The sequence below is a fragment of the Lontra canadensis genome, unplaced genomic scaffold, assembly GCF_010015895.1.
Source record: "Lontra canadensis isolate GAN:19392208 unplaced genomic scaffold, GSC_riverotter_1.0 scaffold31, whole genome shotgun sequence".
NCBI lineage: Eukaryota > Metazoa > Chordata > Mammalia > Carnivora > Mustelidae > Lontra > Lontra canadensis.
Genome location: NW_022631025.1, coordinates 12,933,271 through 12,954,345, shown reverse-complemented (window position 1 = coordinate 12,954,345; position 21,075 = coordinate 12,933,271). Strand labels below are relative to the sequence as shown.

The following is a 21,075-nucleotide window of genomic DNA, read 5'->3' as shown; positions in this document are numbered from 1 at the left end:
ATATTCCTAAGCCTGTCCAGATGTTTGAAGTCAATAAAACTACCAAGCTTATTAAATAGGATCCCTCTCACATTTCTCAAGACACAAGCCTGAAGCTCAGTGACTTTAATAGATTATCTCTAAGCGAAATCTCTGTCTCCACTTTCCATCCTAAGTTTCAACAAGTCAGCGGAAGAGAGGACCAGGACCAAGGCCATCTGGATTGCTGAAAAGCAAACATGTATTTCCAGGTTATTCCCTAGTTGAAAATTCTACCATTTGTCTTTTAGGGACTGAAATGAGGCTGCAAACAGAGCCAATGTAAGCTCCGTAAACATCACAGGATGATGGCCAAACACGCCACACGCTATCTCCAGGGTACCGAGAATGTACCCCTGTGGAGTCACAGCAACCAAAAATGTGTGTCGTTGTATCATTCAGCCTTTCACATACATCCCCACACTAGGGTTTTATGCCTCTTTTCTTCATTTTCTCTGCCTTAATTCTCTTCCCTCACCTTTTCAGCTTTCCTTAATTCAGAGCTGTATTTAATTCACAAAGTGCACATAGTTAATTCACAAACTGCAGCAGAACTGGTCCCCTTCACAAAGCTGCCCCCCACACCAATCTGACACAGAATGTCCAATTTCAGTCGTTGGCTAAACCTCAGTGTATTTTGCTTCCTTCACCGTCTTCCCGAATGAAAGAAAGGGAAGTCTGAGCACTTACTAGTTGGTGAAAGCTTATATGCATTAAAGAAAAGAGATTAGAGGAAAAAATAAGCCCTTTCCGATTCTCAAGACACAAAAGGTATTTAATCACAGAAATATAAAAAGAAGGGAAAGCCCCAAAGAGGGAAGAAAAATTGGAGGGGGGGGGACTATTCAAAGTTCCCAATCTCTGAGAAAGGTAGTCTTCTAGAATCAGGTCTTTATTTTGAAATACCTCTCTTGGGTGGCATCGTGGCGGTGTCCTCTCAGAGTGGCTTAGCTGCCAGCTGACTTAATGATGACAGGTTGAAGGGACAAATGTTTCAGGTTTGGTCCAGCACATCCACACACTTCTGCCTGTCACTGAAAGTGCTCCCTGGTGCCATTTCACAGTCTGAAACATAAGAAGGTACTAATTTCCTCGCCATTAAATTTTCATGAATGTTTAGTTTGCCATTTAGGGATGGAGTACTCAGGTCAAAGGGGTTGTATTTGGGGCTCATGTCTGAAATAAAACTAAACTGATCATGTAAGCTGTATTCAAAGCAAATCTGGCTTCAGCCCCGTGTGTATGAGCTAACCTGCCTTGTTTTGAATGCCTTCCATTTTAGGGCTTTGTCAGAATTACAGATACCAAGGGTAGTGTGAGTGTTGGGCAATGCTCTTATTGACTCTTACAGAGAAACCCTGACCACCAAGTGTACTTGGTAAATGAAATGAGGCAATAAACAAGGTGCTCCTACATCTGGAGTTCAGGTGAGTGCATGGCTATGGAGCATTCAACGTAGCCCTCAGCCTCCAATGTGGGGAAACCTGGAGACACTGTATTTATTTCTCAACTTGTGGACGATAAAATTGGCTGTAAGAGGAAGTTGCAGAACACAATTTTAGAACTTTTCTCTTTATCAAATCTTCTCACAGAAAGGTGGTCGTCTTTGACTTTAAATGATAAAAAAATGATAAACAAAAAAGATTTCTACCATTGAAAAGAAAAGAAGGGGCAGAAAGTGCTGTAATTTAATGTTGCAAAAGAGACTGCCTTTTTGAGAGCGAGGACACTGGCATTCTCTGGTTACTTCGGTGATAGCCACTGACCTTGGCAAGAGGAAGCAGTGTTTTGAAATGGATCCCCACGGCACATTTACCCTAGAGTAGCTTTTGGCTGCACAAAAGCATTTGTGCACACATCTGACCCTTTGAGCACATAAACATTAGTACATAGATTCTAGCCAAAGTAGTGTGTAGCTCACTCAAAATTGTGGCTTAAAACAAAACTCCATTAGGATGATTCTTGCCTAGTTTTTCACTATTCAGACACTTAGGTCTTAACTGTAACAGTGAAAGAGGATAGAGCTGATATAAGAACTTATATTTAAAGATGCCCAGGGACGCCTGGGTGGCTCAGTCGATTAAGCCTCTGACTTTGGCTCAGGTCATGAGCTCAGAGTCCTGGGATGGAGCCCCGAATGGGGCTCTCTGCTCAGCAGGGAGTCTGCTTCTCCCTCTCCCCATCCTTTCCACCCCACTTATGCTTGTGTTCTGTCTCTCTCTCTCTCTCTGAAATAAATAAAATCTTAAAGATTAATAAAAAAAAAAAAAAGATGCCCAGAGTGGTTCTTCAACCTGAGAATTTATAAAGACATCAAGAAATGTTATTGTAAATCACTGGACATATAACCTAGAGTGAGAATAATATGTAATTTAATTGATATTAAATATGAATTTATATAATTAAACACTATTCTAATAAAAACCATCACAAATTCATGAATAAAATAACAAAAATATTGTATCCATGAAATTGTGCAAAAAAAGAATATTAAAAACAGAAATTATCACATTAAAAATTGATGGATTCCACTGTTTTAAAATAAAAAAATTCTATTCACCACAGACATTTCAAAGAAACTAAATTTATATCTCACACAGCACTTCATAGGAGTATAAAAAACAAAGACTCTCTATCAACAAGAAGACATGAACACCAAAAGGGAAAAAAAAACAAAAGACTTGAACAAACATTTCACACATAAAGATATAAAATGAAAAAGAAAAGAAAAATAAATAAAAAAGAATAAAAAACAAATAAAAATGTAAAAGGTTTTTCCACAAAAGAAGAGATATAGCCAACAGATATATGAAGAAATGCCCAATCTCATCTTAGTGAAATACAAATCAAGGCCACTAACAGAGAGGGTATGTTGGTCCGAAACCTTGGAGTTCTTCGGGGTGAACTTGAAACAGGCCCGGGTCCAGGGAGGGTTGGTGGGAAAGATGGAAGAAAGAGGCAGGGCACTAAAGATGGGTACATGGCAGGTTTTTTGTTTTGTTTTGAAAAAAAATTTTTTAAGGTTCTATTTATTTGAGAGAGAAAGCGAGCATGAGCTAGGGTAGCGGTGGGAGAGGAAGAGCAGAGAGAGAGAAGCAGGCTCCACGCTGAGCAGGGAGCCCAGCTCGGGGCTGGATCCCAGGACCCCGAGATAATGACCTGAGTCAAAGACAGATGCTTAACCCACTCAGCCACTGCCCAGGCATCCCGGTAGGTGGCAATTTTACAAAAACAAGGTAATGTACTCACGAGGCTGGTCTTGGGCAACCTCAAGACGAGTAAATCTCTGCACATGACCACCAGAGTCTTCACAGTTCATACAGAGGCCTTAATGGGGTTCAAATGGTCTCAACAACCCATTGCTCTCTCGAGACTGTCCTTGAAAACAGTTCCAGCCGCCATTCCAACCGCGGGAACGGCGGGCAGAGCATATGTGGCAAAAATAGGGGAAGGGGGCGGGGCCTCCAATTGCCCCAGGGCCAGCTTGAGGGTCTTCCAGCAGTCTTGACCTCTGGATGACCTCCTCCATCACTCCACCCCTCTTGACTGGCTCTCAGGATCTTACAGATTTCCCCTCTTTCACAACAAGCCCTGATGCTCAGCTGGGGCTTCATTAGCTTGGAGGTGACTCATTACACCTGCAGGCAGATACCACATATGAAGATATGCAGATTAAGGTAATGATTCCCAAAGTAAGTAACAATTTTTTTTTTTTTTTCCCCACCGAGAGCCCTGTGATCCAAAGCACTCATTTATTAAGTCTGCGCTAGGCTGAGGGTCAGATCATTTGGGGTGCTTGTTTGTATCCTCATGTGCTTTGATAAAGATGATATCTGAGCAGACTCCTCAGCTATGAACACACAACATTTTGCTGAGATGACGGCCCGGGTGTTTTCTTGTGAGGCGGTAATGATGACCAAGGCCATCCTATTTCAGAGGACAGCTTTTCTCACTAGAGACATTTCAGGGTTCGGTAAGGATAGGCTTTGTCAGCTATCACATCAGGCTTGTGGGGTGCGTTTAGTAAGGGCTGCTGTCTGTGCTATCCTGTCCTCCCAGTCAATACAGGGAAGAAAGATGGTGGCCAGGTGATTGTACCATTGGAACAACAGTACAATTCCCTGAGGAGAAGGAAATCGGCAACTCTTATTATTGTCAGGTGGGTTCTCCCTGCCTCCAGGGAAAACCCAGGGTGCAGCAACCCAACTGCCCCGATGAAAACCATGTCCAAAGATCTGTGCTACACAACCACTGGGACCCACCTGGGGTCACCCAATAAATACCTGAGCAGCGTGACCCGTCACCACCCACCCAGCCCATATCCTTTAATGTGACAGGATGACTGCGTGGTTCTGGTGAAATCCATCCTGTCTTCCTGGTCCAACTGGGCTGGTTCTGTTTAGAGCAGTTTTTTTCTGTCTTCAACACAGGAGCACACGAGTGCGCAAATGTTCGATACCCCGGGTAAGCCACCTGAACCCATCCCAAATTTGAATGTCGCCACCCACTGCTCTAATAGTGGTATGTTTAGGACCCTGTGGTGAGCAGTTAGATAGGCTGCTGTACAGTCTGATTGACAGGAAAAACAAAAAAAAAACAACAAAAAAAAAACTATCCCCAATGTTATTAATAGTGTGTACCACAAACCAGATGTCTGGGTTAGTATCAATAATATCATGAATTAGAGAGCCAATCCTAGTGCCAATTCTCCCTTAATGTACTGCTTTAGTGCCTTCCAATCCCCAGCCTGGCAGGGAGATACCCACCAGGGCTGTCCTGCAGAGCTACAGAGGGACACCTGCCGACATGTCCAGCAGTTAGACCGATTCCTTTGTCAGGCATACAAATGGGTCCACAGTAGAAAGAGATTTCTGTCATAAGCCTGTGACTAGATACCACAGGAGCCACAGAAGTTTAAAGTCAAAAAGACAGATACTCAGTACGAACTTGTATGGGATGTCTTTACCTTCTACAGGAATTACCCTTGGAGTCTGATTTAGAGGTTAATGTGGCTTGCAGCTTTAGGAACTTAACCTGGTTGTGCACACCATGCGTGTTGGCCACAGGAGGCAGCACTGTCAGGCATAAGGAGATGGACTGGGGGTGGACTATGCTAGACTAGGACCCCCATATTTCCCCCTCCTTCAAAGGTGCACGATTGCCTTACAGATAGGGTGCGTTTCAATGGGTCCAGCCTACAGCAGGACAATGGGCTCTGGTAAAAACTGAGCAATTCCTCCTCACCCACCCAGGCGGGATGTCCTCTTGCACATTCCAGGAGAAAACTTCTCTCCCTGGCATGAAGGGGCGTGGTGTTTTCAGCTGTGTGGTGTGTTGATCCACAGTTGAGAGTCGGGGCCAGGACTGTCTCTTGCAATGTCCACACACTTAGAATGTGTGTTTCAGCAAGTGATCTACTTTCGTTTGGCCAGCCAATGTGGTTCTACCTATTAGTAATTTAATCTGCTGCTTTACCATGACTTCCTTGATAGCAAACCTGCCGCCTGTGGTTATAGGGGCAATGGAATCTTTGTTCAATGTCATGTTCTTTTGCCCAGTGTTGACATCATGAACCTTATCACTGTCTATTCAGCAAGGGTATCCATACACGGGACTCAGTTTCTCTAATCCGTTAATGGTGGCAGCCTGGCTTGCATGGCAAAGGGGAAAGTTGGGGTTGGGCCAGGTAAGTCGTACCCAGACACCAAGGCATATTTAGGACCCTCCCTGGGAGGCAGGGGGCCAATATTATCAATTTGCCAATCCCTCGCTGGTTGAGAACTCCAGTGGGTGACCCCCAGACTCCTATGGTAGTGGCCTTGGGCACTGTTCAGATCACACAGGACATGCTATTTGCTACTGCACTGACCAAGGCACTGTACTTCAAGGATCATGAAGCATCTTGGCAATGTGCCATCCCACCTGGGCACACTCCAGTGGCTACTCTTCCCGTGCACCCCATCTGCTGTATCTACTGAAGGGTTAGTTACAAGGGCTTATGCCTAAACTAAGGCATGGGCTGCCTGATTGCCAGGGTGTGTCAATGCCTTATAAGCCAGAATATGGAAAAGTAAGGACTACCTCAGGCTCTCGCAGGCAAACCCAATGTCTTTCCACGTTTCCTGCCCCTATGAGGACTTACTCATGATCATATACCCCTTGTCCAAGCCATAAGGTTAATCCTTTTCAATAGGCTAACTCTGAGGGGAAAGGGTTAATGACCGGTGTGCAGGAGTAGTCCTCACCAGCCAAACTTCTCAGAGCCCAGCCTATTGGCGGCTGCGATTCATTTCTACTTCCATCCAGATGGTGTCAGTGTTGGGCTGAATAGTGACTACAGTGCCTGCGGGTGGTTTGCCCCACTAGACCCGTCTGTACACCTGGCTTCAGGAGGAATTTCCCTCCTTGTCTCTCTGCAGGGGCCACCAAAGGAATAGGAGAAGGGCATTCGGAGGTTCTACATACTCAGCAGGGCCCAGCAGGGCCTGAGTTTCTAGAGACAGTGGCCTGGTGGGCAGAGTGACCCTGCTGCAAACAGCCTTGCACTTAACCAAAGTGGGAGTCTGAGCCACAGCAGAGGGTCAGTGGAACATACTCTCAGCTCATCTGTTGAGAGGAAGAAAGTTCTTCCCATGACTTGCTGTAATTCCAGGAGAGGCTTTACCTGGAGGAACACTGTAGACAGGGCTAGGAGCTGTGGTCTATGAGATAATCAGGCTTCTGCCCCTTCCAAAGCTGGGACCAAAATCCCAGGGGCACTCTCTCCTTCTGCTGTCTCTGCCACAGTGCCTTCTGGAGTCAGAAATGCAATGTGGGGCACAGCTGTTTGATGGGGTCATCACCTTGTTTAATTAATTGGTAGTCCACAGTCAATGGCCACGAGCCATCTGCCTTCTTTTACCAGCTGTCCTGGGCTACTGAAAACACTATGGGCAGGGTGTACAATACCTATTCAGTGCCATTTTCAGATAGTTTCTCCTATTCCCTTAGGCCCCCAGGCAATTTATATTGCTTGCCAGCTACCCCTCTTGGCTGGGGTTCCCAGTTGGTGTTTTCCCCTCAGTACTGGTTTGATTACTCTGACCCAAAGGCAAATTCACTGATAAAAGTTTGCAGAGTTTGACTGTAGGTTGGCAATGCTACAATATGTTCTCTGGTACTGGAGAGAGAAAAACATTGTATTCTCATGGGGGAGAACACCCAGGTTGCAGTGCCAAATGGACCTTCCGGACTATACCTGTTTGCCTTGTCTCTGAAGGCCCTGATCAGACCACATTCACTGTAGGAATGAAAGCCAAGAAACCCCAGTCCATCCCCCAGTACCTGGTATGCCCATCCTGAAGCCAGTTGTAAGACAAGACACTTATGATGTTGGGAGTCCATTGCTGATCTGGGGGAAACTGACAAATACCAGGGATGGGTAGAGGCTGTGGGAGAGACCTAAAACTGACAGGGAACTTGAGAAGCCGATAGGATATTGAAAGCATCTGGAAAAGAAGAGAGAAATCAGAAATAAATCCACCCACATATGGTCAAAGGATTTTCAAGAAAGGTGCAAAGACAATTTAGTGGAGAAAGAAGAGTCTTTTCAATAAATGATGTTGGAACAATTGGACATACATTGAAATAAGAATTTCAATGTATCCTATACCTTATACAAAAAGTAACTCAAAATGGACCATAGACCTAGTGTAAAACCTAAAAATATAAAAAAGTCTAGAGAAAAAAAAAGTAGAAGACTCTGGATTAGGCAGAATTTTTTTTTTGAGGTAACACCAAATGTTCAATCCATAAAAGAACAGATTTATAAGTTGGACTAAGGAGGAGGAAGGGAAGGAGGGAGGGAGGGAGGGAAAATGTCTTTTAAAATTAGATAAAAACCACCCAAATACACACAACAACATGGATAAACCTCAAATGCTTTATGCTAAGTAAAAGGAGCCTGTCTTAAAAGTCTACATGCTATCAATTCCATTTCTATGACATTCTGGAAAAGACAAAACTATAAAGACAGAAAATGTACCAGTAGTTCAAGAGCTGGAGAAACTGACCACAAAGAGGCAGAAGAACTTTTGGGGATGATGGAACTGTCCTATATCTTGCTTGTGGTGGTTGTTACACAAATGTGTCAAAACTTAGAACTATACACATAAAAGAGTGAATTTAATTACATATGAATCATATCTCAGTAAATCTGACCAAAAACAAAAATTAGAAACTGACATCTCCTGGGTCAGTTTTGGGGCACGGTTCTTTTTCTCCGCCCGTACTGAGTCTTTTTAAAAATGAAATTAATGGGCAACAGAAAAAGAGCATCTCGTATGATTTTTTAGATTTCTAACTTCTCTTTGAGAAGACTTGACAACACTGTGACGACCACATCTCACATGGCAATAATCTTCTGCGGCTGAGTAGGCACCTTTTTTCTCTGCCATCACAAGTCAATCTATGTGGTGGTTTTACTTTTTATGGCGTTTTACCTCCCCAATCCCTGGAGACATCAGAGTTTGAACCCTCGCCTCAAACTCACTTCAACAAACTCTACCATTGGCATGATCTGTTACCCAGCTGTGAACAAACTCGTCTATAGTAACAGAATAAGTAAAGCATGGGATGGTAAGAGATCCAGGGAAATAGAGCCTGCCAGGTTCCTGTAGTTACTACAGAGATCACAAGAACATGGCAGAGAGGATTGGCAATTTAAGGCCGGTGTACAGGAAATTACAGCTGAGCATGTGATCTGAAAGACAAAAATAAAGCCAAAATGTGTGTGCTATTTCATCTACCTCATGGGGATATTAGCCATCAGAATCTAAAAAGTAGGGATATTAGAATCTAAAAGCAAGCATATTTTTTTATTTCCAATAGCCAGCATAGTGCCTCATATATAATAAATGCCCATAACTGTTAGCTGGAAGGAGAGTGAAGGAAATTAATCGATGGAAATTGCAAGCAGGGACAACTGCACAGGTGCAACATCTTTGGAAATAGAAGGGACAAGTGCTTGATTTAATGTTCTGCAGAACATTAAATTTTTTTTTTTTAGTATTTTATTTATTTATTTGACAGAGAGAGAATGAGGACACAAGCAGAGGGAGCAGCAGGCAGAGGGAGAGGGAGCAGCAGACTCCTGCTGAGCCGGGAGCCTCAGGCAGGACTAAATCCCACAACCCTGGGATCATGACCTGAGCTGAAGGCAGGCGCTTAACTAACTGAGCCACCCAGGGGCCCTGTCATCTTGAAATTTTTTTTTTAAGATTTTATTTATGTATTTGACAGATCACAAGTAGGCAAAAGGCTGGCAGAGAGAGAGGGGGAAGCAGGCTCCCCAGTGAGCAGAGAGCCCAATGCGGGGCTCGATCCCAGGACCCTGAGATCATGACCTGAGCTGAAGGCAGAGGCTTAACCCACTGAGCCACCCAGGCGCCCCCATCTTGAAATTCTTAGTAATTTTTTTTAAAAAGGAGGCCCTCTGTTTTCCATTCTCACTAAGCCCCACAAATTATAGAGCTAGTACTAAATCCAGGAGCTTCTGGACACATACTTAGCTTTCTGTAAGAGAGGATGGTGAAGAGGACAGTTTGTGACATGGTGCATCCATTTGACATGGTCATGAAAACCTAGGAGACAGTGTGAACACAATTTCAAGTTATTACAGGACTACATTGAAGTGTGTTGACAAACTACAGAAGGAACATATGGGCCGGACTGGAGGGTGACAAAGAAATTACCTGGACAGTTCCGAGTTGACAGATTAGATAGAACCTGAAGGGGGGGGGGAAGGAAGGAAAAGAAAGAAAAGAAAAAGAAAAAAGAAGAAAGGGAAAAGAAAAGAGAAAAGAAAAGGCCAGAATGGAAGTAGTGCCTACAACCTCAAATTACACATAGCAGTTATGGAAAAGACTGTCACTCAGGTGTCACTAGTTTTATCTACATCCGCAAACATCATTGTGACCACCAGCACCTCGTCTGCCAAATGAGAAGGTGGACGTGTCTAAGAAATGTCTTTAAATTTGTATCCAAAATCAAATCCCGAGTAAAAAATACCATGACCAGAAGGGTGACGGGAGATCGAGCCTTCTGGTCTCTGTTTCTCAAATGCCTGATTCTTCATCTACAAAGTGTAAGTGTGTATGAATTTTAAATGTCCCTTCCCGTATCTGGGAAGCTTGCCGCCATGCAGGCCACTCACCCTCTCACTCGGCCTGGAGAGAGCAGAGACCATATCACGAGACGGGTGATGATGTCCCGGGCCTTCTCATCATGGTTCCTTTTGCACTTTAGCCAGCAACCAGACAACTGACCACCCAAGTTAGGACACTTTTGAGAGGGCTAAAATATGAAGCTGGAGAGGACACAGGGACAATGGACATAAACCATGATTTCCCCCAGGAAATCCCCCAGCTACGACATACAGTCACCCTAGTGACAGTGTCGTGGTGCATAACGTAAGCATCCCATTAGCCTCATCTATGTTATCAAGACCGTCATCAGCAGAAGCGGCGATCACAAAGACATTGTCAGACATGCTACTGAGTGTTTTTTCTGTGCCAGACACTATGCTAAATACTTTTTTTTTAAAGATTTATCTATTTATTTGACAGAGGGGGGGTTACACAAACAGGGGGAGTGGGAGAGGGAGAAGCAGGCTTCCTGCTGAGCAGGGAGCCCGATGTGGGGCTCCATCCCAGCACCCTGGGATCATGATCTGCGCCAACAGCAAATGCTTCATGACTGAGCCACACTTTTTGAATACAGGTGCACAATGCTTTTAAAAACTGATCTATGAAATTAGTTCTTTGGTCTATTTAAAATGATTCCGATGTAAATTGGGGTTCATTTGTGTTGCTGGAGTGAGAGACAGATAGCCCCTAAAGAACTGAGATGAACAATGAGAAAACAGTAGCTGTTTTAAAATGTGGACAATGGAAAACAAAATTACCTTTGAAGGCAGCTTGAGTATGATACGTAATTTTAAAAGTAAACAGTCCTTCTTGTTTAATTAAGAAAGCGTAACTTTGATGTTACAATTTCTTTAATGTATTCCTCTATGTATTAGGCAAGGACGCTTATTTTAATTACAAATGTTAAAGCAATTATACACATTTTAAGCATATATTTCACATGAGTGACTCTGCCAGTATGTGGAAACGAGTGATGAAGTTTATAAATTACTTTATGAGGTGACTGGGTGGCTCAGTCAGTTAGGCTTCCTACTCTTTATTTCCACTGGGGTCGTGATCTCAGGGTCTTAAGGCTGAGCCCCTGCTTCCCACTCAGCAGGGAGTCTGCTGGAGACTCTTTCCCTCTTCCCTCCCCAAGCTTGCATGCTCTCTCTCAGATAACAAATAAATAAAAATCTTTTAAAAAAAATTATAAATTACTTCAGGGCTGTTTTCCAAAAACCACCTGCAGAGAAAGTCTCTGGGAAAATGTCAGCTATTTTATATATATTAATGTGGTTTCTGAAAATAGATAGATACGGATATATAGGTAGAGTTACGGTATTGCTACATTCCCTGATAGAAAAGCTGTAAAATTTTTCTTCCCTTTCTCAAAGGATTTTTCTAAGAAACAGGCTTCTATAGCTGTGAGTATTTTGCTGTTTTTAGAGCCAGTTGCTATTAGAATTCAGGGGATTAGGAGTTGTATGCTAATTTCTTATATTTATTAATTACACGGGCCATGTTTAAAATTAGGAAGCCTACTCTCTTAAACTTACAGTTAGCACCTTCTGAAATGTCTTTCCAGACACTATGGAAATTCATAGCTTACAAATCAAGCAAACCCATCAAATATTAGAATATTAGAATAAATTTCATTAAAATATCACCAGCCATTATTTCCCAGGAATGAAACACAGCAACATAATGCTCTATATTCCCTGATTATAAAAATGAATGCATACTTATGTTAAAAAATAAAAATGAGAAAGAAAAGCATACGGATGAAAGTAAGAGTTTCATGCAGAGGAGGATTATGAATTACTCCTTAATTTCTTTATGCTCTCCAGTAATTTAACAACTATTATAGTAAATAGGTATCAGTTTTCCAATCAAGATGAACAATGTGCATGAAAATAAAATAAAATGCTACTTATTCGTTGAGAGTAAGAAAGAATGAGGAGATATGACAATGTTTTTTTTTTCTTTTTTTAAAATTTATTTATTTGACAGAGAGACCACAAGTAGGCAGAGAGGCAGCTGATGTAGGGCTTGATCCAGGACCCTGAGATCATGACCTGAGCTGAAGGCAGAGGCTTAATCCACTGAGCCACCCAGGCACCCAGCAATGTGTCTTTTATAAATAAACCCTTGACTATTCTTAGAAAAATCAGGTTTTGGTCCTAAATCGGACATGTGATAGCTCTGTGACCTTAACCTAGTATCCCTAGCCCTCTCTGTCAGGTAAGGCAAAGGGACACTTTCTGCTAATTGACTCTCTGCTCATTTATTGCTGTCACTCACCCTCCATCCAATACCACTGAGAACCCATCTATAACAGGCCCAGTTTCAGCAGGACAGTGAACACACAGTCTACACTTTTATTACATTTTTCCAGCTCTTCTGTGCAGATAGGTTATGAAGGGGTATGGTGAGGTGGGATGGCAGGCAGGGGCTCCTACAGCGTACTTAGTGTTGATGATGGCCTTCGACTAGAGCAAGGGCAGTGGATACTGAGGGAGGCAGACAACTTCAAGACATGTTTGGAATTAGAACAGTCTTGAGACTGGCCAATGAAACAGAAGAATTGTAGGAAAGAATAAGGAAAAAGAAGGATTTAAAGATAATTCCCAGGCTCTTGGGCTTCAGTTACTCACAGAATGAAAGCAACCACTGTAGCATATGGGGAATGATAGATGATTAATGTGTAAGCAAGTAAGTAAGATCTTTTTAGATAGAAAATCAGAATTATAGGCCAGAAAGGGATTGGAATAGTATAGGAAGGTAATGGGGGAGGAGAGAAGGCATATTTGCATCAGGATACCAGGAAAGGGCTTTCTAAGAAGTTACATTTAAGCCGAGTCCTAAATGAAGTCTCTAGAATGGGGGACATGATCATTACCTAAACTACCTCAAACCTAAACTCTGAAAATCACAGAAATTCAAAAAATTTCCTTCCGATTCCATATCGAAATTTACTCGGTGGCTATTCCTACTCTAGGCTATATTGATTTTTTAAAAATTCAGGGGTTCCTTATTACCGTAATACCCACTCTCATATAATTTTCCAGCTATGAAAATATCTATGCAGTATCTTCTACACCCAAGAACATGGCCTGGACTACTTAGAATAAAAAGGATTTTGCCAATGACTTTCTAGGATTCTTTAGTAAACTTATTTGTCCACTTGCTTTTCAGAATCATTTTCAAGCTATGTATCTGACACTGTTGGATCTTGGGTAGAAAACAGACTATGGGGGCACCTGGGTGGCTCAGTGGGTTAAAGCCTCTACCTTCAGCTCAGGTCATGATCCTAGGGTCCTGGAATCAAGCCCCACATTGGGGTCCCTGCTCAGTGGGGAGTCTGCTTCTCCCTCTGACTGCTGCTCCCCTGCTTGTGCTCTCTCTCTCAAATAAATAAATAAAATCTTAAATAAAAAAAAGAAGAAGAAAAGGGATGTCTATCTCAGACATCTCCACACTAGGCAATTAAAATAGGGTTTTGAAAGAGAAAATAACAGGAATTTGAATAACTATGTCTTGGTGAAATCTCTAAACTTCAGAAAGTAGACAAACCGGCTGACGCTGGTAAGCAGCAAAGGTCTGACCTAAGGGATTCTGCTTGGAGGACCGCTGATATTTGTGTCTATTTTCCCCATCATTTTTCTCATTCGTTGATTAAACCAAAAATTCGACAGAAGTTCTAGGCTTCTCCTCTAAGGGTAGGTTTCTCAGTCATGGCCCTATTGATATACTGGACCAAATAATTCTTTCTGCGGGTGGCTGGGCCTCTGATCCGTAGAATATTTGGCCACATCCCTGGTCTCTGCACACCAGATGCCATCTGCAGCAGCCCCCTCGTTGTGACAACCAAAATTGTCTCCAGACTTCATCGAATGTCCCCTAGGAGACAAAATCATGCCTGGCTGAGAAACACGGCCCGAAGGGAATGCGTTCCTATATACCGTAGAATCAAAGAGCCACACGTTGCTGGATTCTTTATGAGTGACAGAATTAAAAGCACAGGGAAGATCTGGGGCAGAAAGACACAAGGGCACCAACCCGCAAACCTCATGTCTTCTCGTCTTGGCTCGTTCTCTCCTAGAGGCTTTGTGCTCCTGTTTCACAACACTTGTGTTTTCTTGCTTCCTGCTCTTATTGGGTAGGCTTCGTTGAGGTCTTTTGCAATTATTCCTTCCTGACAAGCAGACTGGTGTTCAGATTCGATGTTTCGAAATAGGCAGGGTATGTGGAAGGCGGACTTTCCAAGTCACTGGACTGCCATCTCTACTTCCCCGAACTCCTTTCTTCCCAAAGACGTGCATTCTGGAGGGAACAGCAGTGGAAGAAGGTTGCATTTGATGTGAGACGAGCTGTGAGGCACTGATCCTGGGAGGGGTCGTTCACAAAATAAAGAGTCATGCCTTTTAGTAGGTCCTGTGGCATGTAGCCTTTTGTAGATGGTAGATTGTAATTTTTCATGAATTCTCTTGCTAGAAAGTCTAAGAGACAAGTGGCTTGGGAGAGAAGATCTCACTCAAGTCCAGCAGAGCTATGCCAAGAGAAAGTTTGCCAATACTGGGAATTTTTTTAAAAAATCATCATTCACTTGCTACCCAGCCACAGCTTTAGATAGGAGTTTACTAGACACCAGGAAACATAAAATAAAATGGGACTCTATCACATATTGCTTCCTGTTCATCAACAAAAAAAATATATAGTAATACTTCTTTCATAAAAGTTATAAAAATTCACTAAAGGAAACATGGAAAATGCATGAAAAGTACAAAGAAAAAAAATTATCTCTAGTACTACTATCCAAACCCAAATACCACCACTAACGTTCTATGGATTTCTTTCCAGTTTCTTTTTTTAATGTACACATTTAGAGAGTATAGAGGAGTGGGGGGGGAATATATATATATATACACATATGCCTGTATATACATATGTATATATATATTTCAGTACCCCACTTTTTAAGCTAGAATTGTATGAAATGCATTTTAAATGTTATTCATAAACATAATTTTTAATGGTACATTAAGTTGCATCAAAATGATGTACCATGGCTACTTGGGCTGATTTTAATGATGTGCCATTAAAAAGACTTGCAATAAATATTTATAATAACTTTGTTATTATAGAGTTCCAAAACTAATGTTATTGAATTAAAGGGTATAAACATTTGAAACATCTTAATATGTGTTTGTGTACAAAAATTTGAATCAATTTATAGACCAGTCAGCAAAACACAAATATGCCTATCACATTTTGTCCTTACCAATATCAGATATTTTCATTAGCTTTATTTTTTCTTTGGGTTAATTTTGTTCTTTACTTTCATAACCAGTAACCCTATTTTCCCCCATATATTTGTGTACTAACTGCATTTCCTCTTTGGAAAAATACCGTGACTATTATAGTGTGTTGTCAAAAGAGAGAAATCAAAAGCAGAAGGAAAATACCTGTCTTATCAAGACAATTTTGAAAGTCTATGGTCATTATAAGAAGTAGAATTTCTGATGTCACCATTCTCAAGACCTCATATTCTCGTTTCTCATCACCCTGCCACCTATAACTACAGTTTTCCAGTCAAAGCAAAAAATTTGCGGTTTCTCATATAAGCTATAAGCCCTCAAGCCCTTGACTTTGTACATGCTGTTCCCTTGTCTGGAATGCCCTTTAATGTACCCCAAATGCACACACCACACATGCGCACAGAGCCTGTGGTCTTTCCCAGGTCCCAGCAGTCGCTTGCTGTTACCTTTCTCATAGCCTCTGACATTCCACATCATAATCACTAATATTCTTTTCAGACTTTCCCTCCTGCCCACGGTTTCTACAAGGGCAGGAACACCCCATCTTTGATTTCTGGATTCCACATCATTTACCATCGTGCCTAAGAGAAAGTAGAAGCTCAGTAACTGCTTCCTTCAATATGGACATTGCTGAATAATAAATGTCGTGGCCTTCTGAGTTATCCAATTCTGTCATCCACAGTAATTGTCAGGATTTTGAGGGAGAGACTGAGTGGAAAGAATACAAGCATCAGGGACCGCGGAACCAGGGTTCAAACTTTTAGTTCAACCACTAGCCAGTTCACCATCCTTGGAATAATTACCTAATATCTTTGACATTCCATTGGAACAAAGAGTGATCATAATATGTACCTTATAGGATTATTTGAATATAAGGTACTGAATATATGTAAAGAATCTGGCATATAGTAGTGGCTAAATGTAGACATCTTTCTAGGTATTATTGTGTATTTCCATTATATGCATATTTCCATTCCATATATATTTCCTTTGCAATAAATATTACCGAATTCAAAGGATCTGATACCTATGTATGTATTTTTCTTTGAAGCATGAAGACCAAGACACAAGGTCAGTGGCACTGACCATATTCTTGCTTTTAGGGAAATCTTAGAAAAGAATTAGTTCTGATTATAGTTGCAGAAAGTAGGCTTATATTTTCCAGAGGCAAGAGAAATCAAGTTCTCTGTAAAAAGCACATGATCTTATCATCAACTGCTTAATTTTTTTCTGTTTGCCCCATTAATATTGCTGAAGGTATGTGGGGACCTCAAATTACTATAAATAAAGGCTTGCTGTCCCCGATGGCAGAAGAAAAGAACTTTTGGAACATGCTCTACTTTTCATTTCTAAAAATATATCCACTTGGGCCACACTAGAGAAGCGTGTGAAATATTCCCAGTTAAAAATCAGATTTATATTGGTGGTATGTACAGCAGAAGCGTGTGCACGCACGCGCACACACACACACACACACGCACGCACATCCCAGAAACCCTCTGAAGCTCAGTTTCTTTTATTTATCAAACAGCCATGATTCATGCATGCCTTCTGTGTGCCTTCCTTAGGGCTAAAAGACATTTTCATCCATCTGCCAACCAGATGAACCCAGAGAAAAAGTCACAAAGACCGCCTAAGTGAGGATAACACAAGTACTTGTGCAGAATGAATTTGCCAAGATCTTCTTCCCCTACCCTTAACCCAACCCCCATCACAAGCTGGTTTTATGTCCCACATGCCACGGTTTCCCTTCTGATGACAGCTCAGACCCTCTCCCCCTTTCGGCTTCATACCACACATGATTCAATGTAAACTACGAAGCCCCTAGTACAGTACATGGCGTAAACACGGGTTCCATACACAGCGCTTTCTATCTACCTTTTCCAATCCTTCTGAGCTTTCAGGAGATCATCCTCCACACCCCAGAATTCCTTCCACAGAGAGTCAAAGTTATTGCCGCAGGCCTTCTCAGATGCTGAGAAATGGCCAGGAATTTTCCATTTTAGAGGTTTCTGGCATTCCAACACAAGAAGAAATGCCAAAAATGGCTTGCAAAAATAACAGTAGATTTTGCATCTAACAAAGGAATGTTTTTAAGTACTACAGTGTACTCTATGGTGATATTTACAAAGTTACAAGATGCTCCAGCAAGTGTAGCTGAGGAATGCAACAGGAGTTTCAAATGTACCCTACATGTCATCCCCCAAATCTGCTTATTGTGTACTGTCCATGTGTAGAGCCTCACTTGAAAGTGACATCTGACGTATAAATTTCAAGTCCTTTGAACTGTAAACTCTTCATTTAAAGTCCTTACTCCCGGGCACCTGGGTGGCTCAGTCGGTTAAGCGTCTGCCTTCAGTTCAGGTCATGATTTCAGGGTCCTGGGATGGAGTCCCTGTGCCGGGCTCCCTGCTCAATGGGGAGTCTGCTTCTTCCTCTCCCTCTGCTCCTCCCCTGCTCATAATCTCTGCCTCAAATAAATAAATAAAATCTAAAAAAGAAATAAAGTCCTTACTCCTATCTCCATCATAGTGCTTGCCCCCACACATCTGTGAAAAGAAAACCATGAGCAAATAACAAAAAAGATGGGGTAAGATTTCCCCTTAAAAGAGATGAAAAAGAGGCTCAGGGGAGCCAAATGAGGCCACTATAGCAACATCAACTTACAGGTTGAACTGAGAAGAATTTCTCTCCACAACTCTGGCAACTCATTCACTGTCACCAAGGGGGCCTTCACCCCCCACTTGGATAAGCAAGGTCCCAATCCAGCCTCCCAGGAGGGTGAACTGGAATGGGAGCCATGACAATCAGGCTATGAATTAGCAGGCTATGACTAGAGTAATTTTCCCCAGACTTCTCTGGCAAAAGTAAGCTAGTCCTCCCGCAGAGATGCCTCAAGAGTTTATAACTTTTAAACTGAAATTGTTTTTCTGAAGTAATGACAAGGTGCCAGTGAACACTGAGTGGAGGTTACTATTTTAAATGATAAACTATTTTAATTGTAAGAGAAATAAGCAATAGGATATTTGAATTGCTTATAATGACAGACATGCAGCAACACACAGAATAATATATTTGTAACTGGAAACTACAGGTTAAAGTATAACACTAAATACACGTAAAGATATAATCTATCCATGCTCTTGTGAAATTGTAGGGTTCAAGACATGACGTGATTGTTCTATGGGTTACTGAATAGTAGAGAAAGAATTATATACAAATAGTATGGAAAAAGACAATGTGATGTAGTCTGTAATCAAACAGCTCAGGCTTTGGTCCCCTCCTTCTCCTCTTCTCTTCCTTCCTTAACTCTACAATGTGGATTCTGCCGGCATCACTCCTGGCCCCACCAGTCCCCGAACCCAACCTCCTGGAACCTACTTTTGCTACCAAGGTAAACCCATTGCTGCTAAACTCAAAGACACTTTTCATCCTTGTCTTATTTGATCTCCAGCCATAGCACTTGACTCTGTGGCAAATACCCTTCTTTCTGGAACCACTTAGTCTTGACTTCCTTGACATCATCTCTCTTGGATGTCATCTTATATCACCTGATCTACTCCTTCTTGGTCTCTTGCAAATGCTTCTTTCTTTTTGATCCCCTCACTGTTGTTACTAATGGTGCCATCATTAGGCCTTTTTTTCCCTTCTCAATGTACATTATTTCCCCAGTGACTTCATCGGTTCCAATGACTTCAAGTGCTTTCTCCTTGCTAAAGAACTTCCTAACCTATACTGCCAGGTCAAGTCTCTCTCCTGAGCTCCAGGCCTATAGAGCTGTTTACAGGACAACTGTATCAGTTATCTATTGCTGCACAAATCTCCTCAAAATAGTGGTACAAATTCCTGACAGCTGTTCTACTCCTGAATCTGGAGGTCAACTGGGCTCAGCTAGCCAGTTCTCACTGCACTGAGGTCTCAGCAGTTGTGGCCAGACAATGGCTGTGGCTGAGATTATCTCAAAGTCTTCTTCATTCATATGTCTATCACCCAGGTTGGAAGATCTGAACAGCTGAAGTCTTAACTTCTGGACCATTTCTCTCTACATGTATATACGTGATCAGTCCATGTGGAGACTCGTCTACATAGCCAAGCTATCTGACAGTTGAGAGCTCTGAAAAAGAACTTGTGTTTGGAAGTGATGTCCTCATGTTCAGAACTGATCTGACATCCACAGCCAGGCTACGTTATTCTCCTGCTGGATGTAAATAATCTCATAGAATACTGACCTCAGACAAGGTTACTCTGAGACCATAAGATAAAATAAGACCGCTTCATAATGTCGTTTAAGCACAGGTAAAATGCCACTATAACATCTATAAAATATCTGACCATAGAATTAACCCCACTTTCTGAAAACATCCAGTCTGGACCAAATCTATGCTTTTTTTTTTTTTTTAAGATTTTATTTGACAGAGAGAGAGAGCGCGCGCGCGTGAGTGCATGCACACAAGCAGGGGGAGGGGCAGAGAAATAGGGAGAAGCAAACTCCCTGCTAAAAGGGAGCCCTGATTAACCAGGGATAACCAGGGGCTTGATCCCTGGACAACCTGAGCCAAAGGCAGACACTTAACTGACTGTGCCACCCAGGCACTCCAAATCTATGCTTCCTTAAACCTTCCTCCAATCACCCAACCAAATCCCAAATTCTATAATGGGTCCTTTCTAACACCTTCTTCCTGAAACACCTCACAGTTCCCATGACGTTCATTCGTCCTTGCTACAAGTAATAAATGTAACCTGTTTAACTACAAAGGTGTTCCTGATGAACTTGAACTGAAGAGCACTGGCAGGTCCCAGAACAAGCATTTCCCAAGAAACCAGCAAGGCCTTTTCTAAACTAGCCTTGTGTATTACATAGCATCCTTTCTGCATGTTCCAAGGAAAAAAGATGTGATGACCAGAGAAAAGGAAGTCTAGAAAAGAGGTATGTGGATGAACCTATGGGAATGAAAAAAAAAAGCCGATGTCACATTAATGCCCACGGAAGAGCATACACCACAGAGAAGACCCTCCATGACCACGTGCACAGGATGACCCATACCATGACTCTTAGCTAGCCCCCTCTTCAGACATCCCAGGGCCTGTGCCAGAAGCCCACGCACAGCGGTCACAGTGCTGCAATTGGGGCCACCCATGCTGAACGCGCTCCCACTGCTGGGTTCCCAACCTGTCAGCAATAGAGTCTGATGTCAAGCCCTTGACATAGCACCATTCTTCGGGGAAAACTCACCAAGCCACCCGATAGAATATTAATTATATCAGAACCCAACTCTCTTGACAGCAGCTAGCAATTTGTCCTTACCAAAATCAACACATACTCTGGATACCCATTTGCCTTCTCTTCCTTCCAGTGCGTCTACCAACACCACCATCCAAGGGTACTGAGTGCTACAGAATATTTGACGCATCCATATGGCATCCCTTAAAAATATAAATAAATAAACTTCTCATATCACTACCTGGCACACCTGAAACTAATGTAACATTGCATGTCAACAACACTCGAATAAAAAGAAAAATTTTTAAAAATATGGTGTCCCTTACAATAGCGCCTAAAACCAACTTGTGTG

At 42.3% G+C, this 21,075-nt stretch overlaps 1 protein-coding gene across 1 annotated transcript in view; it reads right to left on the bottom strand.

Annotated features, from left to right (window-relative positions):
• The window catches only part of TMC1 (transmembrane channel like 1), a 373,785-nt gene that overhangs the window by 138,516 nt on the left and 214,194 nt on the right, over positions 1-21,075 (bottom strand). The window contains exon 5 of the mRNA XM_032866628.1: positions 925-1,083. Within this exon, the coding sequence (XP_032722519.1) occupies positions 925-940 (16 nt within the window). The 5' untranslated portion in view covers positions 941-1,083. The remainder of the gene's footprint in view (positions 1-924; positions 1,084-21,075) is intronic.